The sequence below is a fragment of the Danio aesculapii genome, chromosome 24 (assembly GCF_903798145.1).
Source record: "Danio aesculapii chromosome 24, fDanAes4.1, whole genome shotgun sequence".
Taxonomy (NCBI): domain Eukaryota; kingdom Metazoa; phylum Chordata; class Actinopteri; order Cypriniformes; family Danionidae; genus Danio; species Danio aesculapii.
In genome coordinates, this window is record NC_079458.1 from 34,439,065 (window position 1) to 34,464,938 (window position 25,874).

The 25,874-nt window shown below is 36.0% G+C and overlaps 1 protein-coding gene across 8 annotated transcripts in view; it reads right to left on the reverse strand.

Moving 5' to 3' along the window:
- The window catches only part of kmt2ca (lysine (K)-specific methyltransferase 2Ca), a 207,892-nt gene that overhangs the window by 119,763 nt on the left and 62,255 nt on the right, over positions 1–25,874 (reverse strand). For all 8 annotated transcript variants that reach the window (XM_056450456.1, XM_056450455.1, XM_056450453.1 and 5 more), the window contains exons 4-7: positions 21,029–21,179; positions 14,542–14,757; positions 4,409–4,560; positions 4,217–4,326 (exon numbers count right to left, since the gene is read on the reverse strand). In XM_056450456.1, the coding sequence (XP_056306431.1) occupies positions 4,217–4,326; positions 4,409–4,560; positions 14,542–14,757; positions 21,029–21,179 (629 nt within the window). The remainder of the gene's footprint in view (positions 1–4,216; positions 4,327–4,408; positions 4,561–14,541; positions 14,758–21,028; positions 21,180–25,874) is intronic.

Here is a 25,874-nt window from a genome sequence, read left to right on the forward strand (position 1 = left end):
ATATAAAGTTGATTCATGATTCATGAATTATTTTGGTCAACAACTGTCCGTACTGGCTCATTACTGATTTCTATTGAAAAGTAAAAATATGCCAGACCAATCAGAAAAAATAAAACTGAAGAAACAAAATGTACAATTTACAAAAATGTTCCCGCCTCACAGAAAACACAGAGCACACACTCAAAATATTACTTACACTTTTTGTTCCAACTACCTATTTAAAATAAGCTCAAACAACACGTTATTGAGGGTTTTTTTGGGACCGCTAGATTGTTTTATGTTCAATCAACCTAAATTTGTAAAAACCACAAAGCTACTTAATAGATTTGCGTTGGGAGGATATGAAGGGATTGTGTGGAACCCAGCATTTTACAATGCAATACTCAAAAAAAGCTTAGGTTTCTATTTTCATTGTTGAACGATCTGGTCTGAGGATTAATTTATTGTACATAGCAAACATTCACATGCTATGTATGTTATGTATTTTTCCTCAATAATCCTATCCCAGGTGAAGAGAGCAGGCTGATATAAAAATTAATTACTCATAATGTGCTTTCCCTGACCGGGTTCTGCGCCCCTGCGCCTGCCACATTGCATTGTGTTAATTAGTGGAGTTGCACAAGTGAGACGGCTGTGGCGGTTCTGAACTGCTCCACTCCTAATTAGAAAATATTTTAAAGACCAGGGGACCGACACAACCTCTCCAGTCTCTTCCACTGCCAATAATAACCCCATTCATGATTAACTCTGAATACTTAATCAACAGTGTGCGCATTTGCCATTCCTTAGCAGAAATTACTCGCAGGGAAAGTTATAGCACGAATTTGCGACTGCATTCAAAACACAAATTGGTGCAAACACAGACTCGCTCAACTCCACTAATAGTCTTTTGACGCTGAACTCGAAGCTCTGTGAAGGGATGCCAAATTCAACCCACATGTCCACAGAAACAAACAATGGCATAACTATGTTACTGAATAACCAACTCATAAACAAACAGCACGCTGCAGTCTTGAAGGTCGAGTTCACCCAAAAATGAATATTCTGTTATTAATTGATCACCCTTAAGTCATTCCGATGCCCTGAAATCTTTGTTCATCTTCTGAACACAAGCGAAGATGTTTTAGATGAAATCCAAGAGCTCTCTCACCCTCCATAGACAGCAGTACACCTGCATACCCTTCACCATACCTCGATGTGCACCTTGGTTTGACTTGGTAGAGTGGGTGGCGGTGTATCCAAGCGAGGTCAGTGGCCGGAGGGTTTAACAAGCATGGAGTCCCATGGAGGAGCACGAGATGGATCCTTTGTTTCTGTTTACTTTGATTAAAGATGCTGAACTTTCGCTGGTTCTCTTTCTTCCATGAATGAGCGTGAGCTTGAGCTATTTCTACAGTTGAATCTCATGCCTTTCCAGCGTAATACCAAAACACTGGCAAAAAAACTCAACGAAGTGAACCATAGAGACCCCACTGTAATAGCATATATAGCAATATAAATAGCAATATAAATGCTACCAATAGCGTGGGCTACACACAACATGTGCCATGGGCTACGCCAATCACTCGAAGCAGAAGAGTAAATCAGTTTTTTTTTTTATATAATTATTTTTGGGGGTTTTCACCTTTATAGTATAGGACAGTAGAGTTTATTGACAGGAAAGCATGGGGAGCAGAGAGAGGGGAAGGATCGGCATAGGACCACGAGGCAGGAATCGAACTCGGGTCGCCCTGAGCACCGCAGTGCATGTGTTGAAGCACTAACCAATACACCACTGGCGCCGACGAGTAAATCAGGTTTAACTCACAAGCACTGTAATGACCATAGTAACACACACTGATCTGATGTGGACGAGAAGTCAAAGATGAACTAAGTCTATACATATACAGTTGAGGTCAGAATTATTAGCCCCCCTGAATTATTAGCCCCTCTGTTAATTTTTTTCCCCCAATTTCTGTTTAATGGAGAGAAGATTTTTTTCAACACATTTCTAAACATGATAGTTTTAATAACTCATCTCTAATAACTGATTTATTTTATCTTTGCCATGATGACAGTAAATAATATTTGACTAGATATTTTTCAAGACTCTTCTATACAGCTTAAAATGACATTTAAAGGCTTAACTGGGTTAATTAGGTTAACTAGGCAGTTTATAGTGATTAGGCAAGTTATTGTATAACAATGGTTTGATCTATAGAAAGTCGAAAAAAAATTTTGCTTAAAGGGACTAATAATTTTGATCTTAAAATGGTTCATAAAAAATTAAAAACTGTTTTTATTCTAACCAAAATAAAACAAATAAGACTTTCTCTAGAAGGAAAAATTATTATCAGAAATAATGTGAAAATTAGCCTAATAATAATGGCTAATAATTCTGACTTCAACTGTATATATACACACAAATGTATGATTACAGTTGAAGCACTAAAAAGTCACATGGAACACTTTTGGTTCCTTTTCTGGACTTTGAACCTCTGGACCATTGCTGTGAGGGGTCAGAGATCTCTTGGATTTGATCCAAAATATCTTAATTTATGTTCTGAAGACAAACGGCAGTGACATGAGAGAGAGTAATTAAATAATTTAGATTTTTAGGTAACCTAACCTTTTAACCCTTGTGTTTTGATCAAATTTAGTACCCTTTCGTTATGTTGGTGGCTGTTTTAGCCTGTTCTTCATTTCCATTATAACAACATTTATTGATTATAAAGCCTTGACACCATATAATCATGCATTCTTGATTGTTGGTTGTTTTCCCTTGATTGTTGGTTGTTTTTTCTGTTGGGAGAAGGTAAATTTGTCATTTTTACTGTCGATCATCAGTTGCAGTGCAAAAAAAAGCTTACTTTCTGGCTTTTATATGAAATGTAGAGTGTATATGTGTAAGAGACCTTTGCACACTTTCCTTGATACATCTGAGAAAATCAAAATAAGTACCTCAGCTCTCGGAAGATAGAAAACATAGCGAGTGAAAACATGCGCTATAATTTGTTGTTTTATATATAACATATACAAGCCAGAAACTTTTTTTTTTCACAAGCCTATTTAAAGGGGTAATGGAGCCAAGTGATGATTAACAGTAAAAATGACAAATTTTACCAGAGTCTATTGAGTTTTTGAAAAGATTCAAAGCATTTTCTCAAAATATGGGTCAAAATAAGATTTGTCACCAAAAATCATTCCATTTGTTGAAACACAGAGAAAGTCGTGGCCAATTTAAGACCCAATCTCAATTCTATTTTTGTACCCCTGCCACTTTTCCTTCCCCTTGGCCCTTGAGTGAAAAAGGGGAAGGGCTTCAAATTTTACCCCTAAGAAATGGGACACCACTATAACACCGGCACACATCATCATTTGTCATCGCGAGCTCGTACTTCATACGAAATCAATGATGGCGATTGCTGTAGTTATTCCAGTTAGGTTATTATTGTGGTTATAGATTTAACGTTTTTTTTTCTTCTTCGTTTTCTTTCAAAGCATGATGGTAAAACACAAATGCTGTTGTAAATGTATTAAAACATATGCTTGTTTGTTGTAAAACTTCATAATAATGACAAAAAAAAATGAATATTAATTTGTGCATCTACTGACTTCCGTGTGCAGCCATGCTGCTGTTGTAGATGGCGTATTCTGGAAAATTTCGTACCTCTTTCGAGTGTAGGCCTAAAAAAATCCCTATAGGCTATCTAGCCCTTCCCCTTAGCCCTACACCTTCAAGCTAAAGAGAATTCGGACAGAGGTAAAGGAAATGGCTAAGGGGGAGAATTGGGCTTGGGCCACTGTAAGTGTATTTAAGCGTGCACACTATAGTTGGAGGTTTTACTCCATATAAAAGCCAGAAACCTTTTTTGCAAAGGCATATCTAAAAGGTTAATAGTGCCAACTGATGGTCGACAGTAAAAATGACAAATTTTACTGGAGTGTATTGAGTTTTTGAAAATTTACAAAGCATTTCCCTAAAATATGTATCAAAATAAGATTTGTCAATAAAAATCATTCCATTTGCTGAAAGACAGAGAAAGTTGTGGCTCAAATTAAGACTCAAAAATCACCCTAGAGTGGGTGAAACTATCCGGAACAGAACACAAGGGTCAATTATAAAAGTGTAAAATGTAAACCAACTTGAGTGAATAGAGTGCTAGCATTAAAAAAAAGCATGAAAATGCAAACAAATCCACCAGTAGAATGTTCAAACACAGCAGGTGTCACTTACCTCTGTGCTCCCTGAGTCAATTGCTTTGTCGACATACAGCAGCGACTGTCCCTCTCCACGGCATACACCCTCCGACCAGGCTGCACATCGCAAGTGAGCACAACACTGGCCTACAAGCGCAAAAGAACAATAAAAATATCAGCCATTGAAAGAATTTGATGCAAGAGTAGCACATTAAGTAAGGATACCTACCAGTGGGGTCGAATAAAAATGCAACATTGATTTCATCAGGAAGGCCTATTTGGCCTAGTTCATCCCAGAACTTTCGTCCAGGCTCCTCCGCAGCAGGGTCTGTACTGCCAGGAGCAGAGGTTGAGTGCAGCCCGCTGTCTGGAGAACTGACCCTGAGAAGGGAAGCAATTAGACACATTAAGCTCCATCTTTAAAGACTGAAAAAGAAGATATTTCAAGGTGATAGGTGTTACCTATTCATATGTCAGATTATACACATTCATTCCTAGATATTACCATCATAATCATGTTTCAATTAGGTCCACAATGCAACACTAACATCCATGAAGCCCTTTCCACAATGGTGAGGTACAGGGTTATCATACTTGGCTCTAACACAAGGACTGGCTGTTTAGAGGCAAAGTATGAAAGAGAGAGGACGAGAGAGAGCCGGAAAGGGGGTGGGGGTTTGGAATGACTGGCTTCTTGGATGTGGTGCTGAGAGAGAGCGAGCCACAGAGAGTCAGAGAAGCGGAAAAAAAGGAATTAACATTTAAAAAGGGAGCCGGTTTGAAGAGGGCCAGCCAGAAGTGGGCTGCAGCAGGGACAGGATGAAAGACTACTGTATGCAATCCCGCTTCTGTCCAGAACATCTGCATAAATATAAATAAACTGTTTGCTGCGCTACTTCCTCTTTAAAAAGGCTTACATCAGAGGAGGAGTGACATTAGGGATGGGTATCATGAGGAACAAAATGATTGTTTTTGATTCCGATTCATACAAATGATTCCTTTATTGTGCAAGAGTATTCTGTTGGGAATTGTCTGTTCTCTGCATTAAATACAAATTCACTTAGTAAAAAGGAACTTTTGTTCACAATTTTGTTTTAAATTCTTTAAATTTAATGCATAGTACAGGGCTCGAAATTGCAACCATTTTTGGTCATATATGCACCCTAAATTTTACCTATAAGACCTCAAAATATTTTCGGGAGCATTTGTGTGAGAGCATAAAATTTGTTGCGATGCGACCAGTTTTAATACTTTTACACTACTGTGACAGTTGGGTTAGGGCAGGGGTCACCAAACATGTTCCTGGAGGGCCGGTGCCCTACTGATTTTAGCTCCAACTCTAATCAAACACACCTGAACAAGCTAATCAAGGTCTTACTAGGTATACTTAAAACATCCAGCAGGTGTGTTAAGGCAAGTTGGAGCTAAACTCTGCAGGGACACCGGCCCTCCAGGACCGAGATTGGTGACCCCTGGGTTGGGTGTAGGGTGTATGGGTAGGCATTAAAAAATTTGTGCCGTCAAAATTAATATAAAATATATATATATTATATATTGAAATAACACAATTAAAGCAGTTGCAGGTTTTGCAAGTGCAGGTTACGCTGAAGACGAGAAAATGAAAATAACTTGATTAGTTACAAATAATAGCAAATCTGATCAGCGATGAATGTCAATCCACCATTTATACTTTTACAAAGAGTGGATAAAAGACTTTCAGTGGCTTCAAGTCAGAATTTTTGGCTGGTGCTCCTAAATTTTTGAAGTTAGGAGTACCACTGCTATCAAGCAAAAAGGAAGATAAAAATGTGCAAAATTATAAAGCAGCATCATGCAGAGCATCACCTTCATCACCAAGCCAGAATGCACAGACAATCCATCCAAGACAGATACTAATCCACTACTAAAAAGGTTTGCTTTAATTCCATTTACCCCACAAATTTTGAGAATTCTGTATAACTTATTATTGCAACAATGGCAGTTAACCAAGTCCCTGGAGTAACATAACACTGCACAGTTTGCAAGTCTCCTTTGTCGGTCACACTCATTTCAGGACTTGTAATATCTGAGTCAGCAGATGAGTTGAATCGGGTTTGTTTGTATAAGACGGCATGTAAAACGTGCAGGGTTGGGGGTCTCCAGGGACAGGCTTGAGAGCCACTAATTACATTACTATTAGTTACATTACTAATGTAACAAGAAATAAACATCAAACTGTACCGCAATCAATTTTAGAAGTATATTGCACACTTCGTCTGAAGAGATATATTTGTCAAAGGTTGCAGATCATAAGATGTAAATCCCACTATAATGACAAACAACAACTAATGGTAGACAATATTTGTAGTTACTCTGTCCCCTTCAGCTTCTTTCACCGGACTGCTGCCGACTTCTTACAGCCATGTCAACACTTAGGTGGCAACTTTTAGCAACCAATTCTCTGTGCAACTTACCCACAGCCCACGTCCACGCACAACGAACCCTTCTTTCTCTTTCTCAACACAAAGAATAAAGCTCTACAACCCATTCATTAGTTTCTCTCACATCTACTTCAGAAGATCCCAACAAAATTGCTACCTGCTCTTACTTACATTATCAAATCATCCTCACTGGCAATATTCACGACTGTATTTCTGACTACATATATTGTAGCAGCTTGGGTTGAAAATAAATCAACAAAAATAAAATAATCAACCAAACAGAATGGCAATTGAAAAGCTGATGAGCCTCTGTTCAGTTTCTGTCAAAAACTACAGACAGACTAGTGTTTAATCAGCTCTCTGCTACTCTCTCGCTGAATGACCTATTCGATGACAACCGGTCTGGCTTCAAAAGCAGACACCCCACAGAGACCGCCTTGCTGACTGTTGCAGAAACTCAGCAACTTGGCTGGCAGGAGTGAACTCCAAATCATCTGTCCTTACTTATTCTACTGAACCTGTCTGTCGCCTTCACGCTGTAAACCAGCAGATTCTCCTGTCCACCCTTTCTGGCTTTGGCATCAAAGGTTCAGTTCATTAGTGGCTTCAGTCTTACATCATAGGCAGATCTTTTAAGGACTCATCAACAGGAATGGTCTTTCAAACGAAATTGAAGTACAGGCTGAAATAAAAATTTGGCCAAAACAAAGTTTATTTTGGCAGTTCAAAGCAGCTTACCAAAGCAAAAATTTGGGAGTTCGTTTTGGCTCCTCAACACCTTTGAGCTGCCATTGATCTGTAATGATTAATGCCTCATTCACTCTAGCAGTGACTTTCTAGCTCCCTGTTGCTCTGGGTTGCGACCTGCAGGTCTGTGTATGTCTACAGCACGGAGAATATATCCGCCTCTGAGCGAGCTGAGAGGATCACGAGAGCTCTACTGGTGCTATTGGCTGTCGCTCAAGAAAAAAAAAAAAAAAGGCTCTTTATTTTCACAAAGTTGAAGAATTCTCAATGTTGTCGCTTGACTTGCCCACCTGGTCGCCAACGGTCGATGTTGCTCGAGGAGACAGAGGTTGCCGGAAGTCACATACTCTCTGTTGAATGAACGGTCGCTTGTTTCGCTGCTGCGAGTCACTCGTAGAGTGGCTTAAGGCTGAATTATACTTCTGAGTCGTGATCGGCATCCACAACGCATGATTTGTGCGTAGCTTTGCATTTATACTTCTGCGTTCTGTTTGTGTAGCTCTTCAATAACATTAAAACTGGCAGCAGATTTTTATGTTTCTCTGTGTCAAGTTTCTTCGCGGCTGTTTTACACCGGAAATATGTGTAATGCTAACTTTCTGTACAAGTGGCTAAAACTTTCTCATTGAATAAGTAAACACGAAACAAAAGCATCCATCTGGAGCTTCTTTATGGGACTTGATGCTTGTTAAACAATCAATCCAATGGGCTCGCTCCTCCCCGCGGCTTTCGGCCCCTTCCACACTTGTCACCACTACCAAGCCGACCTATCACAACGCTTGTGCTTAGCGTTGTCACGGTGTGTAGTTACATCTTTGAGAGGTGTACCACAGCCACGACGAAAGGTATGCGACTGTGTGAAGGTTGCGCCGGACCATCCACATGTACTCGACCAAGAAATATAAATCCGCCTTTACACAATCAGACCATCTGTTCTGGAACGCTGCCTTCTTTGACAAGTGACTGAATCTTATCCCATATCCACAGTGGTCAGACAAGAGAACAACATCCAACAGGACAACACCAAGTTAGCAACATGAATACACTGGAGGGTCAAGTAGCAAAGTTGGTAAAGATGTGTCCACACCTTTACAATCACTCGTGGACTCGATAGGGGTCACACACCACACCAGACAAGAGCCACAACGTTGCACCACATCTTCTAAACACTGTTCTAATCAGTGTATGTGGCAAATAGAAAGCAATGTAAAGATGCAGTATGCTGTTGTGGTGCTTCTCATCTGATATGTGACAGGTTGTAGAAGGCTGACGGATGTTTATAAAACGTTCTTCTCTCACAGCGTTGTTGTGTTTAGAAGTACATGGGTACAGGCAGCATGACACATTTACAACCCTGTTTCGTATAGCATGGGAGTGTCAGAAGTAGGAGATTTACTACAAATCAGAATGTGCTTCCTTGAAAAGATGAGCACAACAATCGCAATTTGATAAATACCCTAGTCAGAAGGTTCATTCATTTGAAGTATACCTTGAGTCACATCAGCTAATTACTGGGGTGCCAACAGATCTTTTCCCCACACATTTTAGGCTAGCATGACCAAACCTCATCAGAAGATCCAGAACATGTCGGCGCAATAGCCTAGTGGGTAGCGTGCTGACATATGCTGCAGTAGCACTTCAGGGCGTCCAGAGTTCGAATCCCGGCTTGAGGACATGTCCCGTCCGTACCCCCTCTCTCTCTCCTACTTCACTTCCTGTCTGTAATACTGTCCTATCCACTTAATAAAGGCAAAAAGGCCAAAAATAAATCTTTAAAAAAAAAAGAAGATCCAGAACATGGTAGCAGCACCCCTCCTGATCTATTTTTGATCACACATTTTGACTCCAGATTTCAGGCCAGAGTCGTGCCTGGTTTCTCTCAAGGTTTTACCTTCACTTTTGTTAATTGGTGAAGTTTTGTTCCTTGCCACTGGCTTGCTTGGTTAGGGGCTTGTGGAGCAACACATCGATGAATTTGCTTTTCAGTGTTTAGACTTTCAGCAGAGAAAATTAAACCACACTGAACTGAACTAAACTGAACTTCAATTCTGAAAACTGCACTGACAGTTTTGATTTACTAGAACTTCTATGTTAAGCTGCTTTAACACAATCTACATTGTAAAAGTGCTATAGAAATAAACATTGACACTGGTACAGCATCTTCGTACCAAAATTCACTTCGACAAGTGTACGCTCTTGGCAACTACAGCTACTGAATGGTCAAAAGCCACTCTCCAAAGAACCAACCCTCTCTGCTGGTATGAGCTCTTAACCTCTACACAAACTGCTGAGATCACATTTTTCAAGCAGCATCTGAAGAAACACCTTTTACGCAAGCAGTTATCCAACCCCAACCTTAAACCAATGCACCTACACACATTTTTTTTTCAAAAATAGGTGCATTCTGCTCTACACTGCTTGCTTTCTATCATAGCTTTTAATTAAGCTGCCATTGTATATAATGAATATTATTAGTACTTTACAATAGGCTTCTGTTCCATTAGTGTAATCTGGTTGAGATAACCCCCCTGATAAACATAACTATAATATAATATAAATCAGCCATCTGTCAAGAGAAGTTAAGACTTTATAGATTCAATCCAGATATAAGAAGTAAGAAGCATGAATGAAATTATGGCAAGCAGTATCAATGCTTTCAATGAGTATGCGCTACAAAATATACTGGGGTTAAGGTTTGGTTAAGGGGTTAATATTTGCTTCGTTGTGTAGGCAATCAGCACTATCATGGACATATCATAGTGTGATGAACGACAGCTTCTAAAAGTGTTTAAAAACATCCTAGTTTTTTGCCCAGTACTTTGTATTTATTTGCTAATGTGAGATACTTTTAAAAATAAATATAATGTTTACCTTATTTATATGACTTTATACTATATGTCGGATGAGCTTTTTATATAAATGGACATTGCACATATATTGATGTGTCTCAATGTTTTGCTCTGTTCTACTTGTAGTACACCAAAATAGTTGAAATAGTATATATATATATATATATATATATATATATATATATATATATATATATATATATATATATATAATTTTTTTAGGGGTTTTCACCTTTATTGATAGGACAGTGGAGATTAGAGACAGGAAAGTGTTGGGAGCAGAGAGAGGGGAAGGATCAGCAAAGGACCTCGAGCTGGGAATCGAACTCAGGTCACCACGAGCACCTCGGTGCTATGTGTCGACGCACTAACCTCTAGGCTATTGGTGCCGACCATTCACCCTTTTTTAATGCTTACACACTTCAAAAAGTTATCCCAGTGTTTTGCGTTGTACATTTTACACTACATTATTTGAATCTTACACGCTTAGTTTACAAGGTTTGCAATGTTTACATTGTTACTTACATTAAAGCTAAATCCCAAACATCAGAAATGACGATACATTGTTGAGAGTTTATTAATGTCAACTTTAATGTTACTGACTTAATGCACTTACTTGACAGATTTCATTATTTCATTTTCCTTCAGCTTAGTCTCTAATTTATCTGGGGTCGCCACAGCAGAATGAACCGCCTCTTAATTTTAGGTGGTTTGTGTAACATGTTTTATGTTTGATAAAATCATTTGTCCCAATAAGTGGATTTAGAGGTTTTTGCAAAAACAGCACAAGTGGATTTAGCAGGATTTGACGCTAAATTTCAAAATGAAAGACGTTTGAAAAGAAAATCTACCTTGTTAAAAACCAAAGAATTGTCTAAAGTGATATGAACAAAAGCTATTTTATTTACCAGCTAATAACCTTATCAGTACCTATAAAATGAGACTGCTGAACCTAATCAGAAGAGCCTGATAGAAAATGCTCATTTACAAGAAAAGAGGTCTGACGAATCTACAGGGTTAATAAAATATAATATAAAAAATAAATAAATAATTCTAAGAAATAAGTGAAAAAATCTCTTCCACAAATATGGATTGGCCTTATTTGACTTATTTTATGAAGATTAACAAAATTCTTCTGGACATGGACAACATAAATAAGAGTTAATGATAATATATACATGTTAAGTCTGTATTTCATCCACCTTAACAGTCTCCACCTTAAATGATAAGCAGAGGTCCTCATTCGCTCTTTGGAGCTGTTAGTGTTTTCACTCCTCTGTCAATAACTGGCACAGTTCCAGCTCAGACCGCCCAATCAGATGCCTCCAACTCAACAATCCACCGCCTGCTGGCAGCCTGCCAGAGACGGCACAGAGAGCATTACGTCACCATTCCTGTGGGAGGCATCTGATTGGTAGCGAGGAGCTGAGCAAATTAGGCACTCATCCAATGAGCTCAAGGGTGGCAGCGGACAGGAACTTTTAACAACAACAGGTCACGTGGAGCTCAGTGAAAGCCTGCCGGTGGAGTTCTCCCTTATGGATTTCTCCTTTAACCCCTCCATCTAGTAACTAATCATCAGGCAATTTTGGCACCAAATTAATTGACCCAAATTGAATTGTGGTGTTGGATTCATTAGCGATTCCCAGCGTATTTGGGTCAAAGCACTCCATTCCTCTCTGTCAGAAAGCACAATGGAAGAGAACAGAAGTTCTGTTTGACCCAAAACTTCAGTAATCGGATTCTATCCAGAAAAGCAAGAGCATTTAAAGATTTTGCTTAGGAAAAGCAACTCTGTTTTCAAGACTGAAACATTTTTGTCCTAATTATGAAATAAATCTGTCATCTAACCATGGTCAATTTCATCAAGACTGCTCTTATACACGAAGAAAAAAGAAGAGATACTAGTACAGTCAGATAGATAGACAGACAGACAGACAGACAGACAGACAGACAGACAGACAGACAGACAGACAGACAGACAGACAGACAGACAGACAGACAGACAGACAGACAGACAGATAGATAGATAGATAGATAGATAGATAGATAAATAAACAAATAAATAAATTTTAAAAAATGTATTCAAGAATTATTCTAGAAACAATTTTAGCTAGATGAAAAATAGCTCTGAGTGTATGATAGGGATGTAATGATTATAGATTTTGGTTGTATAATTATACAATAATCACGGTTATCACGTTTATTATGCATTTATTAAATTCAAAACACTACTAGTTTAGTAATCACATGAAAACTCCATAGATTTTAAAGTGTTATTTATTGCTGCTCTGTAACTAAATAATACAGCACAAAATAATAATAAAAAACAAACAATAGTCCATTTCTCTTTCAACTAACGACAGAACAATGAATAAATGAATAGATAGATAAATAAATAAATAAATAAATAAATAAATAAATAAATAGTATTTGTCTAATGTAAATCTAAGCTACAGATTAGCCAAGTATTTCCCTTTTAAAGAGAACAAATGTAGTCAATTGCTGCTAAACCTCTGTCTCAAAGGCATTTATGATCAACTATATTATGAACTTCAGTTTTTGAAAGTTTATGAAAGACAGTTCTTGTCAGATGCACCTGGAAAGTGTGGGTGCGTCGTGCTGCGTGTGCACCGCGTGCGCATCACTCCCAATATGTGCACAAAACAATTCAAATAAATAACGAACTTGCTCGCGCAAAAGACACAACATGTCAACGGCCCTTAGTTATTAGCCTTAGTCATAGTTAATCCAGTGTGCCTCCATTAGCCTCGGTGTAAATGCTTGGAACTTAAACTAGCGCACAGCTGACATAACTTTGTTTAGCTGCAGCAGTTTGTTCCATGCAGACATGCGGTGTTGAGAAGCCTGTACGATTAATGAACTAGACAAATTAAAGCGTGGTTAACAGTGAAATCAGTTAATCGTTGCAGCCCTAGTGTCTGAGTGAGTAAATAATTAAACTAAAGGTTTAAAAAAAACAAATAAAATAAATAAATAATTAAATTAAATTTAAAATTAAATGAAATTGAATTTAAAACAAAATTAAATTTAATTAAATTAATAAATAAATAAATAAATTATATATATATATATATATATATATATATATATATATATATATATATATATATATATATATATATATATAGCAAATCAAATATATGTACTCTTGTTCTGAATGAATACCTGAACTTTTGGTTTATAACAGAGCATTGTGCTCAAATGTCTAAACAAATTACAAAGCTGAACCTAGTTTACAGCAGCAGTGTGTTTGATTATTAGGAATAATTACACTGGACATTCTAATGAGATGGTGCCTAGCAAAGCACTCAACATTGTTTCAGCTGTGTGGGGTCACTGGGGTCATTGCTATTTAAACAGGGGGCTTTAGTCTCCACAACAGACTAAAAGATATGATTGGACAAGAATCACAGGACTGATTTTTCTAATCTCCATAGACAAGAAATAATAAAGTAGTGACTGCAGGCAGAAAGGAAGTAGTGGAGTAAAATTACCGATTCAGCACTAAAAATGTACTCAAGGCAAAGTAAATGTACACATTTTTAAAACAACTTAGTAAATTACAAATTCTGAAGAAAAAAACTACTCACAGTAGTTTGAGTGTTTGTAATTGGTTACTTCACACCACTGCTTATATTATGTAGCCTAATCATCATCATCATCTTAAATTTAAATTAACTGCGCTCATTTTCATATATTGCACAATAAGTCAATATATTGGCTATTGCGACAGGCCTAATCTAACCCTCTACACAGCCACAATAATCATCGCAGCATAAAGCCACATCAACAAAACACTTCAGAACTATACCAAACCAACTCCACAATAACAAACACAACCTATCTTTCCTCAATCCCATTCAACTGTTGCACACACACACACACACACTCATGTACATTAAACACAGAGAAAATGAGGACTCTCAAACAGTACTACAAGCAGTATCTTTACTGCAGTTTTTACTCAAAGATTACAATAACCCACTCAGGGACATGATTCTACTTATTATTATTATTATTATTATTATTATTATTATTATTATTATATATTGAATAAAAATATGTTGTTTTCTCATAAAATAAAATAAAATAAAATAAAATAAAATAAAATAAAATAAAATAAAATAAAATAAAATAAAATAAAATTAAATAAAATTAAATAAAATTAAATAAAATAAAATATAAAATGTTCAGCAGAATCAATTCATATGTTCATTTTGCATCTTTATTGCATTCCTTTTCCCAATTCCACTTAAAACTTGTTTAGAAAAACAAACATCCACACAAAGCACCTTCCGCAGACAACAGCAGAGATAACTCACTTTTTCAGGCCACTCCCACGATGCACTGGGCTGCGGTTGTTGTCATTGTCATCGAAATCATTGTCGTCGTCATGGTAATCGTCGTCCTTCTCTGAGCTGCCGCGGCGGTTCCGGATGTGCAGGGGGACGTAACCAGGCGTGGGTCCAAACAGTTTTAACTCTCCCTGACCCAAGAGACTCTTTTCTCCACAGTAGCAGAAGGCACAGAGCTTTTCTCTGAGAGGAAATAAAGAACAGATATGTGAAGAAAAAACTATTTGATCCGAAACATGAGGTAATCAACATTTTTTTAAAGCACATAAACATTGAAGTGACTGCTCGCCCAACATTCCCAGTGCACGGTTCTGCTTTGCATACTTAAAGTACAACGCAAAGAATGCACTAACTAGAAATGTTATGAATTCCTTTCTAGCAGTTTTGTATGGCAAAGAAAATGGTCTTTTCATAGCCAGAAGCATTTGCACTCAAGTAGAGTGCTTTGGCCCAAGTCATTACGCAGTTGCGCATCCAATCCTCACCGCTCTATTTGTCCAACAACCGGACTATTCTGAGGTTTACAGTCCATGGCCCAGTGCCCCAGCTGAGGTCTGACTGGAAGACCAAACTCAAATAGGATTACGAGGGAAGATAAGATATCTCTGAATGCCTGACAGGGAAATCACAATTCAGATCAGTCGAATCAAATCAGACAAGAATCCCTAATCAACAAATACCTCCCATCTTTATGTTCAAACCTAGGGCTGCATGTTATGCAAAGGCCCGATCCTAATTTTATTTTTCACCCCTACCCCTTCTCCTTACCCCTTGAAGCAGAGTGTGAATGAGAAGGGCTTCAAATCTAACCCCTAAGAAATGGGACAGCACTACAACACCCGCACACATCATCATATGCCATCGCAAACTCTTGCTTCATACGAGATCGATGATAGCGACTGCTGTAGTAATTCCAGTTGCGTTATTTTTTGGTATTTATTTTCAGGAAATCGCAAAAGGCAACAATATTATGTTATCGTAATGATCTAATGTGACAATAAGCTCATAACTGTATTGTGCATTTACACCTTGGCCATATTCATCTATATAAAAACTACATTAACATTATACTAGACACTGTAAAAAGCTCATTCACAGCCACTAGACTTTTCTGACAGGGTATTCGAGTGTCATTGAGTGACAGATATGAAGGTGTGCTGTGGGACTGCTGCACAGGATTTATTATTATTATGGATTATAGATAGCAAAATTTAGAGTTTTTTTTAAATAATTTGCTTTTAAAGCATGATTGTAAAACACGAACACGGTTATGAATGTGTTAAAACGTGCTTGTTTGTTGTAAAAATCCACAATAACGAAAAAAAAAAATACTAATTTGTGCATCTCCTGACTTTTTGTAGCTGGTCTATTCTGGAAAATTTTTATAACCCTTGGTTTCGAGTGTGGTCCTGGTTTCAAGGGCTATCTAGGCCTTCCCCTTAGCCCTAAACCTTCAAGCTAAAGAGAATTGGAACACACTTACCCCTTTATGTGAATGCGCAAAATGAGGGGTGGGGTAAGGGAAAGGGCTAAAGGGTAGAATTGGGATTGTGCTTAAATAAACTGATATTCTGACATGGGTTATTATGGCTCATTTCCACTAAACGTTATGGTTCAGTACAGTACGTAATTATCTCTGTTTACAATGTCAGAAGTTGTGAATGATACCAAATTAGCGAACTGTACCATACCATTTTTGGGACTCTTTCATAAGGGTACCAAGCATTATGGACCCTTTTCACATTTCAGCGTTTCTTAGAAGTGGAAGTCATCATAGTTGGGTAAACTTAGAGCACATTGAACAGGAGAATACAACACATATATAAATATTTTTACAATCCTATTTGCTGAAATAATAAAATAAAAATTCACAATAAAAATAGAAAATATAAAAATAGTGTGAGACTGATAACGACAGCCAGAACAACGTCAAATTTACTGTCCAGTCCATATATACACTTCATTAGAAATGCCTCACATAAGCAGCAATTATTTTTTTGTAATTTGATACAAAAGATGATATAATACTAACATAAAAACATAAATATACATACACTTAAAAAAATCTAAACATTAAACAGTTCCATTTTCACCAGATGTTTATAACAACCAAAGAAATCCTTTCTTTGAACATTGAAAAAAAAACATACACAAAAAACAAAAACAAATCTAATTTATTTAACAAATTAAGTTATGTGTTATAAAATGAAATGATACAAGGAAAAAGTGTTAAACACACGAAGAAAGAGAGGTGTATATAGGCAGTGCAGCTTAGACAGCAGCTGAAATCTCTCAGTACTTATTCAGCAACCCTCTGCCCTTTGTCATTGCAAATTAATATTAGCTGCTTCAGTCCAACATCTACATCAACAGGATGATGAAGATGAAACCAAGGTGGACATTTCTGCAAGACAATGGTCCAAAACACAGCCAAGGAAACTCTTAAATGATTTCAGAGAAAGAAAATCAAGCTGTAGAATGGCCTAGCCAATCACCTGACTCGAATCCAATAGAAAACACAAAATAATAATCAGATTTGACAGAAGAGACCCACAGAACTATCAAGATTTTTACACTCTGTTGAAGTCTTCATTCTTCATATGAGGCGTCTTTAAGCTGCCATCATAAAAAAGCCTTTTACATAAGGTATTGAATACATTTCAGTAGTTCAGTACTTTCTCCTTGTGCCATTCCATTGTCCACATAATTCATTTTTCTGATTTTTTTATTTTTGTTGTTTGTTTTATTTTTATTCTTGTATTGTTTGGGGTTTTATCAAAATCTGGTTCAATTCCATGTCAATAGCTCCTTTAAAAATATTATTCCCAGGAAAAAACATGCCGTGTTCAATGCTTAATTTCCCTGCTGTAATATTAAAATATTACATGCATGTTCTTGTACTGAAAGAATTAGCATCTATACTGTGCAAAAAATTGGCTATGTTTTTATTTTTGGAGTTAAACACATGGTCACCAACAGTTTAAACACAAATAATTTCTTTATTTGTATCTGGTGTTGGTATTTGCTTGGATTCACGGGCAACATTGTGACTGTTGGGAAGTCTTGGTGAAATGTCAGCGCACTCTCATTAGAGTTCATTTAATTTCCTGACAACACTTTTTATCAGTCTGCTGTGCAACCCACGAGAGATGCTGTCAAGAGGAAGATGTGATGCACACGCTGTACAGACTGAAGGGGGGTCTCCCTTCCTCTCGCACATTACAAATGGTGCTGCACATTAGCGAGTGCACAATCTGTGCTAATTGGGAATCCAAAAGAGAGCGCTCTCTCGCCCCCTCCCTGTACTAATGACAGCAGCAGGGCTTGAGCAGTCCCCTCCCCCAACTCCCTCGCTTCCACTAAGAGCATGCAAAAAAAAAAAAGCACACTAGCTGCAGCCATGCATACCAGTGTTGGCAACAGGACTCTGCTTTTGAAATATTCTGAGAAAGCAAGGGAGATCTGAGAAGTCCCACATATTATATGCACCTAAAATTAAAAATATTGTGGCAGAAATGTTTGTATTTATATTATATGATAAAAGTAATATCACACAGTTAAATGAAAATAAGCAATTGCAACTGTTTAATATACAATAACATTGTATTATAATTTTGTTGTACATGTTTACCAATCCTGCCAATAAAAACATTACCACAGCAGAACTTTTGTCCATGTTTGGTCAGCACAACAAGATTTAACTACTGAATGAATCTGCATTTTGACCAAATCGGGATAATATACAGTTCTGTGCAAAAGTCTTTGGCCAAGACTTGTCATTTTAGTATAATTATGTATATTTATTTACAATATAGTGTAATAATCTCCCACTCTTCACCTGAACAGTAATGATATTGATACATATGCATGATATTTATAGACTAAAACAGTCATGAAATGGCCTCCACAGAGTCCAGACTCAAATATTGTATTATAGAGGCACTATGAAATTGCCTGGACGGAGATAAAAAAGCTGGGAAAAAACCCCACATAAATGTAATTACTGAATGAACCTGTATTTTGACCAAATCGGGATAATATACAGTTCTGTGCAAAAGTCTTTGGCCAAGACTTGTCATTTTAGTATAATTATGTATATTTATTTACAATATAGTGTAATAATCTCCCACTCTTCACCTCAACAGTAATAATATTTATACATATTCATGATATTTCTAGACAAAAACAGTCATGAAATGGCCTCCACAGAGTCCAGACCTAAATATTGTATTATAGAGGCGCTATGAAACTGCCTGACAGAGGTAAAAAAGCTGGAAAAAAAACCCCACATAAATGTTATTACTGAATGAACCTGTATTTTGACCAAATCGGGATAATATACTATTATATTGTGCAAAAGCCTTTGGCTAAGACTTGTCAGATTTGTCAAGTCTAAGATTTGTCAATTTAGTACAATTATGTATATTTATTTATAAAATAGCGCTCTTCACCTGAAAAGTAATTCTATTTATAGATATTCATTATATTTATAGACAAAAACAGCTAAAATAGTCATGAAATGGCCTCCATGGAGTCCAAACCTTAATATTATATTATAGAGGCAGAATAGGATTGCCTGGACAAAGGGGAAAAAAACATAAAAAATAAATTTAATTACTGAACTAAGCTGTATTTTGACCAAATCAGGATAATATACAGTATTGTGCAAAAGCCTTTGGCTAAGACTTGTCAGATTTGTCATTTTGGCACAATTATGTATATTTATTTATAAAATAACGCTCTTCACCTGAAAAGTAATTATATTTATAGATATTCATTATATTTATAGACAAAAACAGCTAAAATAGTCATGAAATGGCCTCCATGGAGTCCAAACCTTAATATTGTATTATAGAGGCAGTATAGGATTGCCTGGACAAAGGGGAAAAAAAAACAGAAAAAAAAATTAATTTAATTACTGAACGAAGCTGTATTTTGACCAAATCAAGATAATATACAGTTTTGTGCAAAACCCTTTGGCTAAGACTTAGATTTGTCATTTTGGCACAATTATGTATATTTATTTATAATACAGCGCTCTTCGCCTGAAAAGTAACTATATTTATAGATATTCATTATAGTTATAGACAAAAACAGCTAAAATAGTCATGAAATTGCCTCCATGGAGTCCAAACCTTAATATTGTTTTATAGAGGGAAAGGGAAAAAGCCGAAAAAAATGAACGTAATAACTGAATGAATCTGTATTTTGACCAAATCAGGATAATATACAGTTCTGTGCAAAAGTCTTTGGCCAAGATTTGTATGATATAATTATATTATAATATTATATTATATATATTTTTTAATATATTACAATATTCTCTCACTCTTCACCTGAACAGTAATGATATTTATAGAGACTCTTGATTTTAGACAAAAACAGCTAAAATATCATGGAATGGCCTCCACAGAGTCCTGACCTTAATATAGTATTATGGAGGCAGTATGGTTTTGCCAGGACAAATGGAAAAAAGCTGAAAAACACATAAATTAGAAGATGAGCTTGGCTCTGGTATATTGAGTCACACTAAATATTGTCTTTAAAAGAAGATTTTATTCTGATAACAGTGTTTTGTTTTCCTCGATTTTGATTACATATTTCTTATATTACATATAAAACATACATATTACATATATATCTGCTTATAACCTAATGCTGAGACCAGTCCTATATCTAAAAGGCCATTAAAACTGCTAAAACACAAACTGTTGGGGGACCAAAACTTTTGCACAGTACTGTATAATATAATATAACAATAATAGATGCAATGCCATATATACAAGTAATAAAAAAAATGTAATAATAAAATGTAATTTATAAAATAATAGTCACGCTTTATAATAAGGCTGGATTAGTTAATTTATTTACTAACATGAACTAAGATTGAACAATACAAGTACATAATTTATTCATGATAGCTCAACATTTGCTAGTGAGTTATTAAAATCCAAATTAATTATTGTTATCATTAGTTAATGGACTGTGAGTTAACACAAACTAACAATAAAATATAAAAATAAAAACTTTATTTTTATTAATTGATGTTAACAAAGATGAATTATTTAAAAAAAAAAAGAGTAAAAAAGTATGAGAAGAGTAAAAATGTATTAATTATTTGTTCATGTTTTTGACCTACATAATACATGTTATGTGTGTGTGTGTGCATGTACATCCATCCATACATACCTTTACCAACCCCCTTTTTTCACAAAAAACACATTTGCATTCACAAACATGCAAATGGTAGCTTTCGCTGACCTGATGTACACTTCCCATTTGTTCTGTAAGACCCTATTGACCCTCCCGTATACACTTTCTTTCTGTCCAAACATTGTTCATCAGCATGCTGTGTTAGCCTGAACTCTCTCACCCTCTTCAGGACAACATTAAGCTCTTGCCGCTCAACGCGTAGCTTGGAGTCAGCTGAGTGAGAGTGTGTGTCGACACTAACCTAGTTTTGGCTTTTCTGGTGGTAGAAGCGGACGAGCCAGCGGAGTCTTCAGAGACGGAGCGCTGAAAGAGCGGTGACAGAGGCCTTTCGTCTCTGGGGCTGAGATCCAGTGGCTCAGGGAATTCTTCATCGGTTTCTGGCTCCACCGCATCTATGAATTTAAACATGAAAAAGACAATTTAATATTTCCTTCGCTAGATTTCAGAGAATTTGCTTGAGAGGAAAAAAGCACTTGCATTTGTGTTTGTTTGAGAGGAATGTATGTGTCAGCAGACCTTATTGATTAAATTAAGTTAAAATTAAATAAAATGATTATTATTATAGCTTCTTTTTTACCATCACATTAGCAGGCTAGCTTGAAAATGACCACATAATATTTGTGTAAATAATAGGGCTGTATCTGATATTACAACATATATTATTGCAATAAATAGTCTACTGTTTCATATTACGCTTTATACAACAGTTCTGTCTGGTTCTTGAATCTAATTGGCTGATAGCTATGAGATATTAAAGTAATATCAGCACTCGTACAGCCTCTTCACCCTTGTGTATTACTCTGCCCACATGAGTGGCAAGCAGAGGACTACAGTTTCATAAATATTGCAGCTGTTGGACAACATAATGTACTTATGAGGCGTTTTTAGTTGAGAATGTAGTTGTTTAGATTGCAACTATGCAGTTTATTTATAGGGATAGTGCCTCTATTAAATATTCATAATTTCGGAGATTCAACGCATTGACCAGCCATACTAAACAGAGCAAAGAAGGTTGACGTTCCACCACAAGATGGCGACAGAGACCGCATAATAAGTCAATAAAAATAGCATTTTTTAGCAAGTACAGCTGAACAAATCAGTAAAAAACAAGTGGCATTAAGTCGATTTCTCTCCTTTGTATTTTGAAGTGCTGTATTTATACCATAGTAATCTGGTAGTGTTTGCTTTGCTCTGGCTCTTTCTGGGTTAATTATTGTGATCTCCTGATTGCAACAGAGAAATACTGGAAAATGTCTGTAGACTGATGTTATTTCATGCCTCTCAGCCTTATAATCTTAAAATGTCAGTAAAATCACCTACTTCATCATCATTGTAGACATTACGCGAGATAATCATTCAACGCTAGCTCTAAAGTGATGTTAGTGAAGTAGCAACATTTCGCGAAGTTTCTGCTTTTTTGACGGTCAGCTGCAGATGTGAATGAATGGTAGAAGTAAGTAGTTCCTCTTACAAAAGGGTTTTTGAGATGCTCTGTGTTTGATTTTCTTTTTTATATACACGATTGTGCCGTTTAACTGTCGTATAAACATAAGATCACACTAGTAGCAGTGCAATATAGCTGTATATCGTCACAGGTGGGACACTAAGGCACTCGGCCTGAGTTATCGAGCCAATGCACGTCTTCCACAAGTGCCAATATACACTCTCAGAAATAAAGGTACGCGATCTGTCACTGGGGTGGTACCTTTTCGAAAGGAACAAATTTGTACCTAAAAGGTCCATATACTGTAAATACCTTAAGGGTACATATTAGTACCTAAAAAGTACAAAAGTGTTCGTCTTAAAATTTGTAGGTACTAATATGTAACCTTGAGGTATTAATATGGACCTTTTAGGTACAAATTTGTACCTTTCGAAAAGGTACCACCCCAGTGACAGTTCGCTACCTTTATTTCGGAGAGCGTACAGTCATATAGCACTGCATCAATTGGATGAGCGGATGCGGACTGAAATGTGAATAAAACCATGGAGAGAAAGTACAACATTTACAATTTGAATTTTATTTTGCAATATTTTACATCAGAACTACTGTCATTATTGAAAAAGCGTTTTGAATATTGTTAATATATATTTTTATATTTCCACATTCTTAATCAAACACTTGTCCGGAGGTTCTAAACAATCTGAGAAAATACAATAAGATATGAATGAGTAGATTTGAGTAAAATGTAAGAATCTTTTTCCATGTATAGTTAGAGGGTAAAATGATTAGTCCTTTTGTAAAATGTTCATTCATTTTCAAATATTTGTGATATTTAATGGAGCAAAACATTTTTCACAGTACTTCCGACTATTTTTTTTCTTCTGGAAAAAAGCCTTATTTGTTTTATTTTGGCTGGAATAAAAGCAATTTTTTAATTTTAAAAATATTTTAAGGTCAATATTATTAGCCCCCTTAAGCTATGTTTTTTTTTCCAATTGGCTACAGAACAAACCATTGTAATACAATAACTTACCTAATTAATCTAACTTGCCTAATTAACCTAGCTAATCCTTTAATTTGCACTTTAAGCTGAATAATAGTATCTTATTAAATAGTAAAATATCTAGTAAAACATTATGTAATGTATTCATGCTAAAAATAAAATAATTCAGTTATTAGTAATTAGTTATTGAAACTATTATGTTTAGGAATGTGTTGGAAAACCTTCAAATCAGAAAGAATCTTCTCTCTGTTTAACAGAACAAAAAAAAAAAGAAACAATGTAAAATAATTAAAATTGAAAAGGTGGGCTAATAATTCTGACTTCAACTGTATAAATATGTATGAACTATTCATTGATTGAATATAAAGAAAAGGGTCTATATGGTGAAATATATCTATCAAAATATGAGATTACTTGTATCGTGATATAAGATTTTTGTCATGTCGCTCAACCCTAATAGATATCAAATATTCTTGCCTGTAAATTCAAATGAAAAATGGGCATTGTGAATGCATTTTTATTGCAATAGCCAATTCTTTGGTTTACCTTGACCAGATGTTTTAAATGAACTCAATACTACAAAAGATACTTGATAAATCACTATACAAACACACCGAAGGCTTTACAAACAACAATCAATCAAGTTTTCCTACATAACCAGAAACACAAGCTGGCTTTCGGGGAAACTTTTCATAAACCCACAGGACAGGAGGAAACTGGTGAAGAATGTGGTCTTGCTGCAGTGTGACGTTCATATCTGTATACATCATGTACAAGTGCTGCATTAAAAGTACAAGGGGAGCTGGCACCAAATATGCTAATTAGATTTATGCACAAAACTTGAATATCACATAAAACAACTGTGAATAAAGGACCGTTTCCATTCGATGAGTCAAAGTGAACAAAATAATCACTTCCTGATAAGTCACTGCCAAATATCAAAAAGACAAATGGAACTTGCTGTGGTACAAGAAGCCACTGTGGGATTTTTTATAATATCTGCTTGTTAAGTCTAACGTCACATGAAGCAGCTTCCAGGTCCAAGCACTCTATCAAACTGTATGGGGAGGCTCAAAAAATGGTAATAATAAAATTAGTACTGTATTACTTTCGAAAATCATGATTGCAATATTAATATCCATGCCTAATATCAGCCAGAAAGTAATCAATTTTTTATTCATTTTTAAAATATTTGTGTCCAGAGACTCTTGTGTACATCTAGATTTTGTAGGAAATTGACTTTAATGTGTAATATGACTAAAAATTGGTCATAAACAAATATTTTCTCAATTCATACGAGTAGCGTTTTGGACCCGGAAACAGTGCATACATCACAACTTAACAAGGGGTAATAAATAAGAGGAAGCCACAAATATCTGTGACCCTAACGTTATGTTAAAATGATAATAATGATGCATAAAAATAAAGTACAAAGCCAAACATTGCCAAGCCTCTTATGTATATGGATTATTTGTTTCACTTTTATTTAAAATTATTATGATTTGTTTCAGTTATTTTGAATTGAAGTTTCCAAAACCGGAAGTGCAACCCAAAATTTGAAACGCAAAGATCTAGTGCAGAAAAAAGATGGTTATACGATCACACAAGTGTGAAGGAGCATTCGCCAGAAAATCATGTGTTTTTTTACTTCACACAGCTCCACTTCTGAAGATGCATGACTTCAAGGTGACTCTGGCAGAGCAGCACTTGCTGACTTATTTAAGAAGCCCAAACAGCTGTTGATGAAGTCTTTTGGAACTTTTGAAGCTTTGAGGAATAACAATGCACTTACTTCATGCAAATGCTGCCCAAGGCTTATTTTTTTTAATTTTTTATAGTAATTGAAGAAGCTTTTCTGTGTAATAGCAGGGTTCTTTTATCACTTGCTAGAGTTTTTCTTTAGGTTAAGAGTGTCATATCTTTCTTTTCTATAAAGGTGATCTCATACAGCTTCTATAATATTCAGGTCTGGACTCTGCAGAGGCCATTTCATGACTGTTTGCATTTCATCATCCTATCCAAAATAGAATTTCTCCTCAATTAGCATATCATGATCATGATGAAAATGAAATTCCCATTACTATTACCACTGAAGTCCTTTCCAGAAGGAATTGGCTTGAATTAAAACCTACCTGTACTTTTCAACATTCACAATTACATCAATTCAGACAATCCTGCTAACTACACTGGTAGAAATCCAGCTCAAATCAGGAAAAACAGCCTCTCTCCAACATTGTCTTTCACATGTCTTAAACAATTCAACCATAATAATTCAAACTCTAACCTAAATCCCATCCTAACAAACCATACATCAACTGGAATATAATTTATTCCCCATTTATAAATCTCAATAAAAAAAATGACAAAAAAAATTACGCTTTTGACTGTTTTTGTGGTAAAGGGTCACATATATCCATTATTCCATTGGTAAAACAACAGATTTAATGTTGGTGTTGTGATTTTCTCTATTCTGGCTCACGGCACCAAACTGTTGTGAAATTCTAAGATGAGCCAAAAAAAAAACAGGGAGAACTTTCGGTTGTCTTAAAAGCAGAATCTTTTAATAAGAACTCAGCGTGGCTGTGGCGTCCTCGAAACAAAACTCTCAACTGTACAGCAAGCACTAGGTTTTTATACATT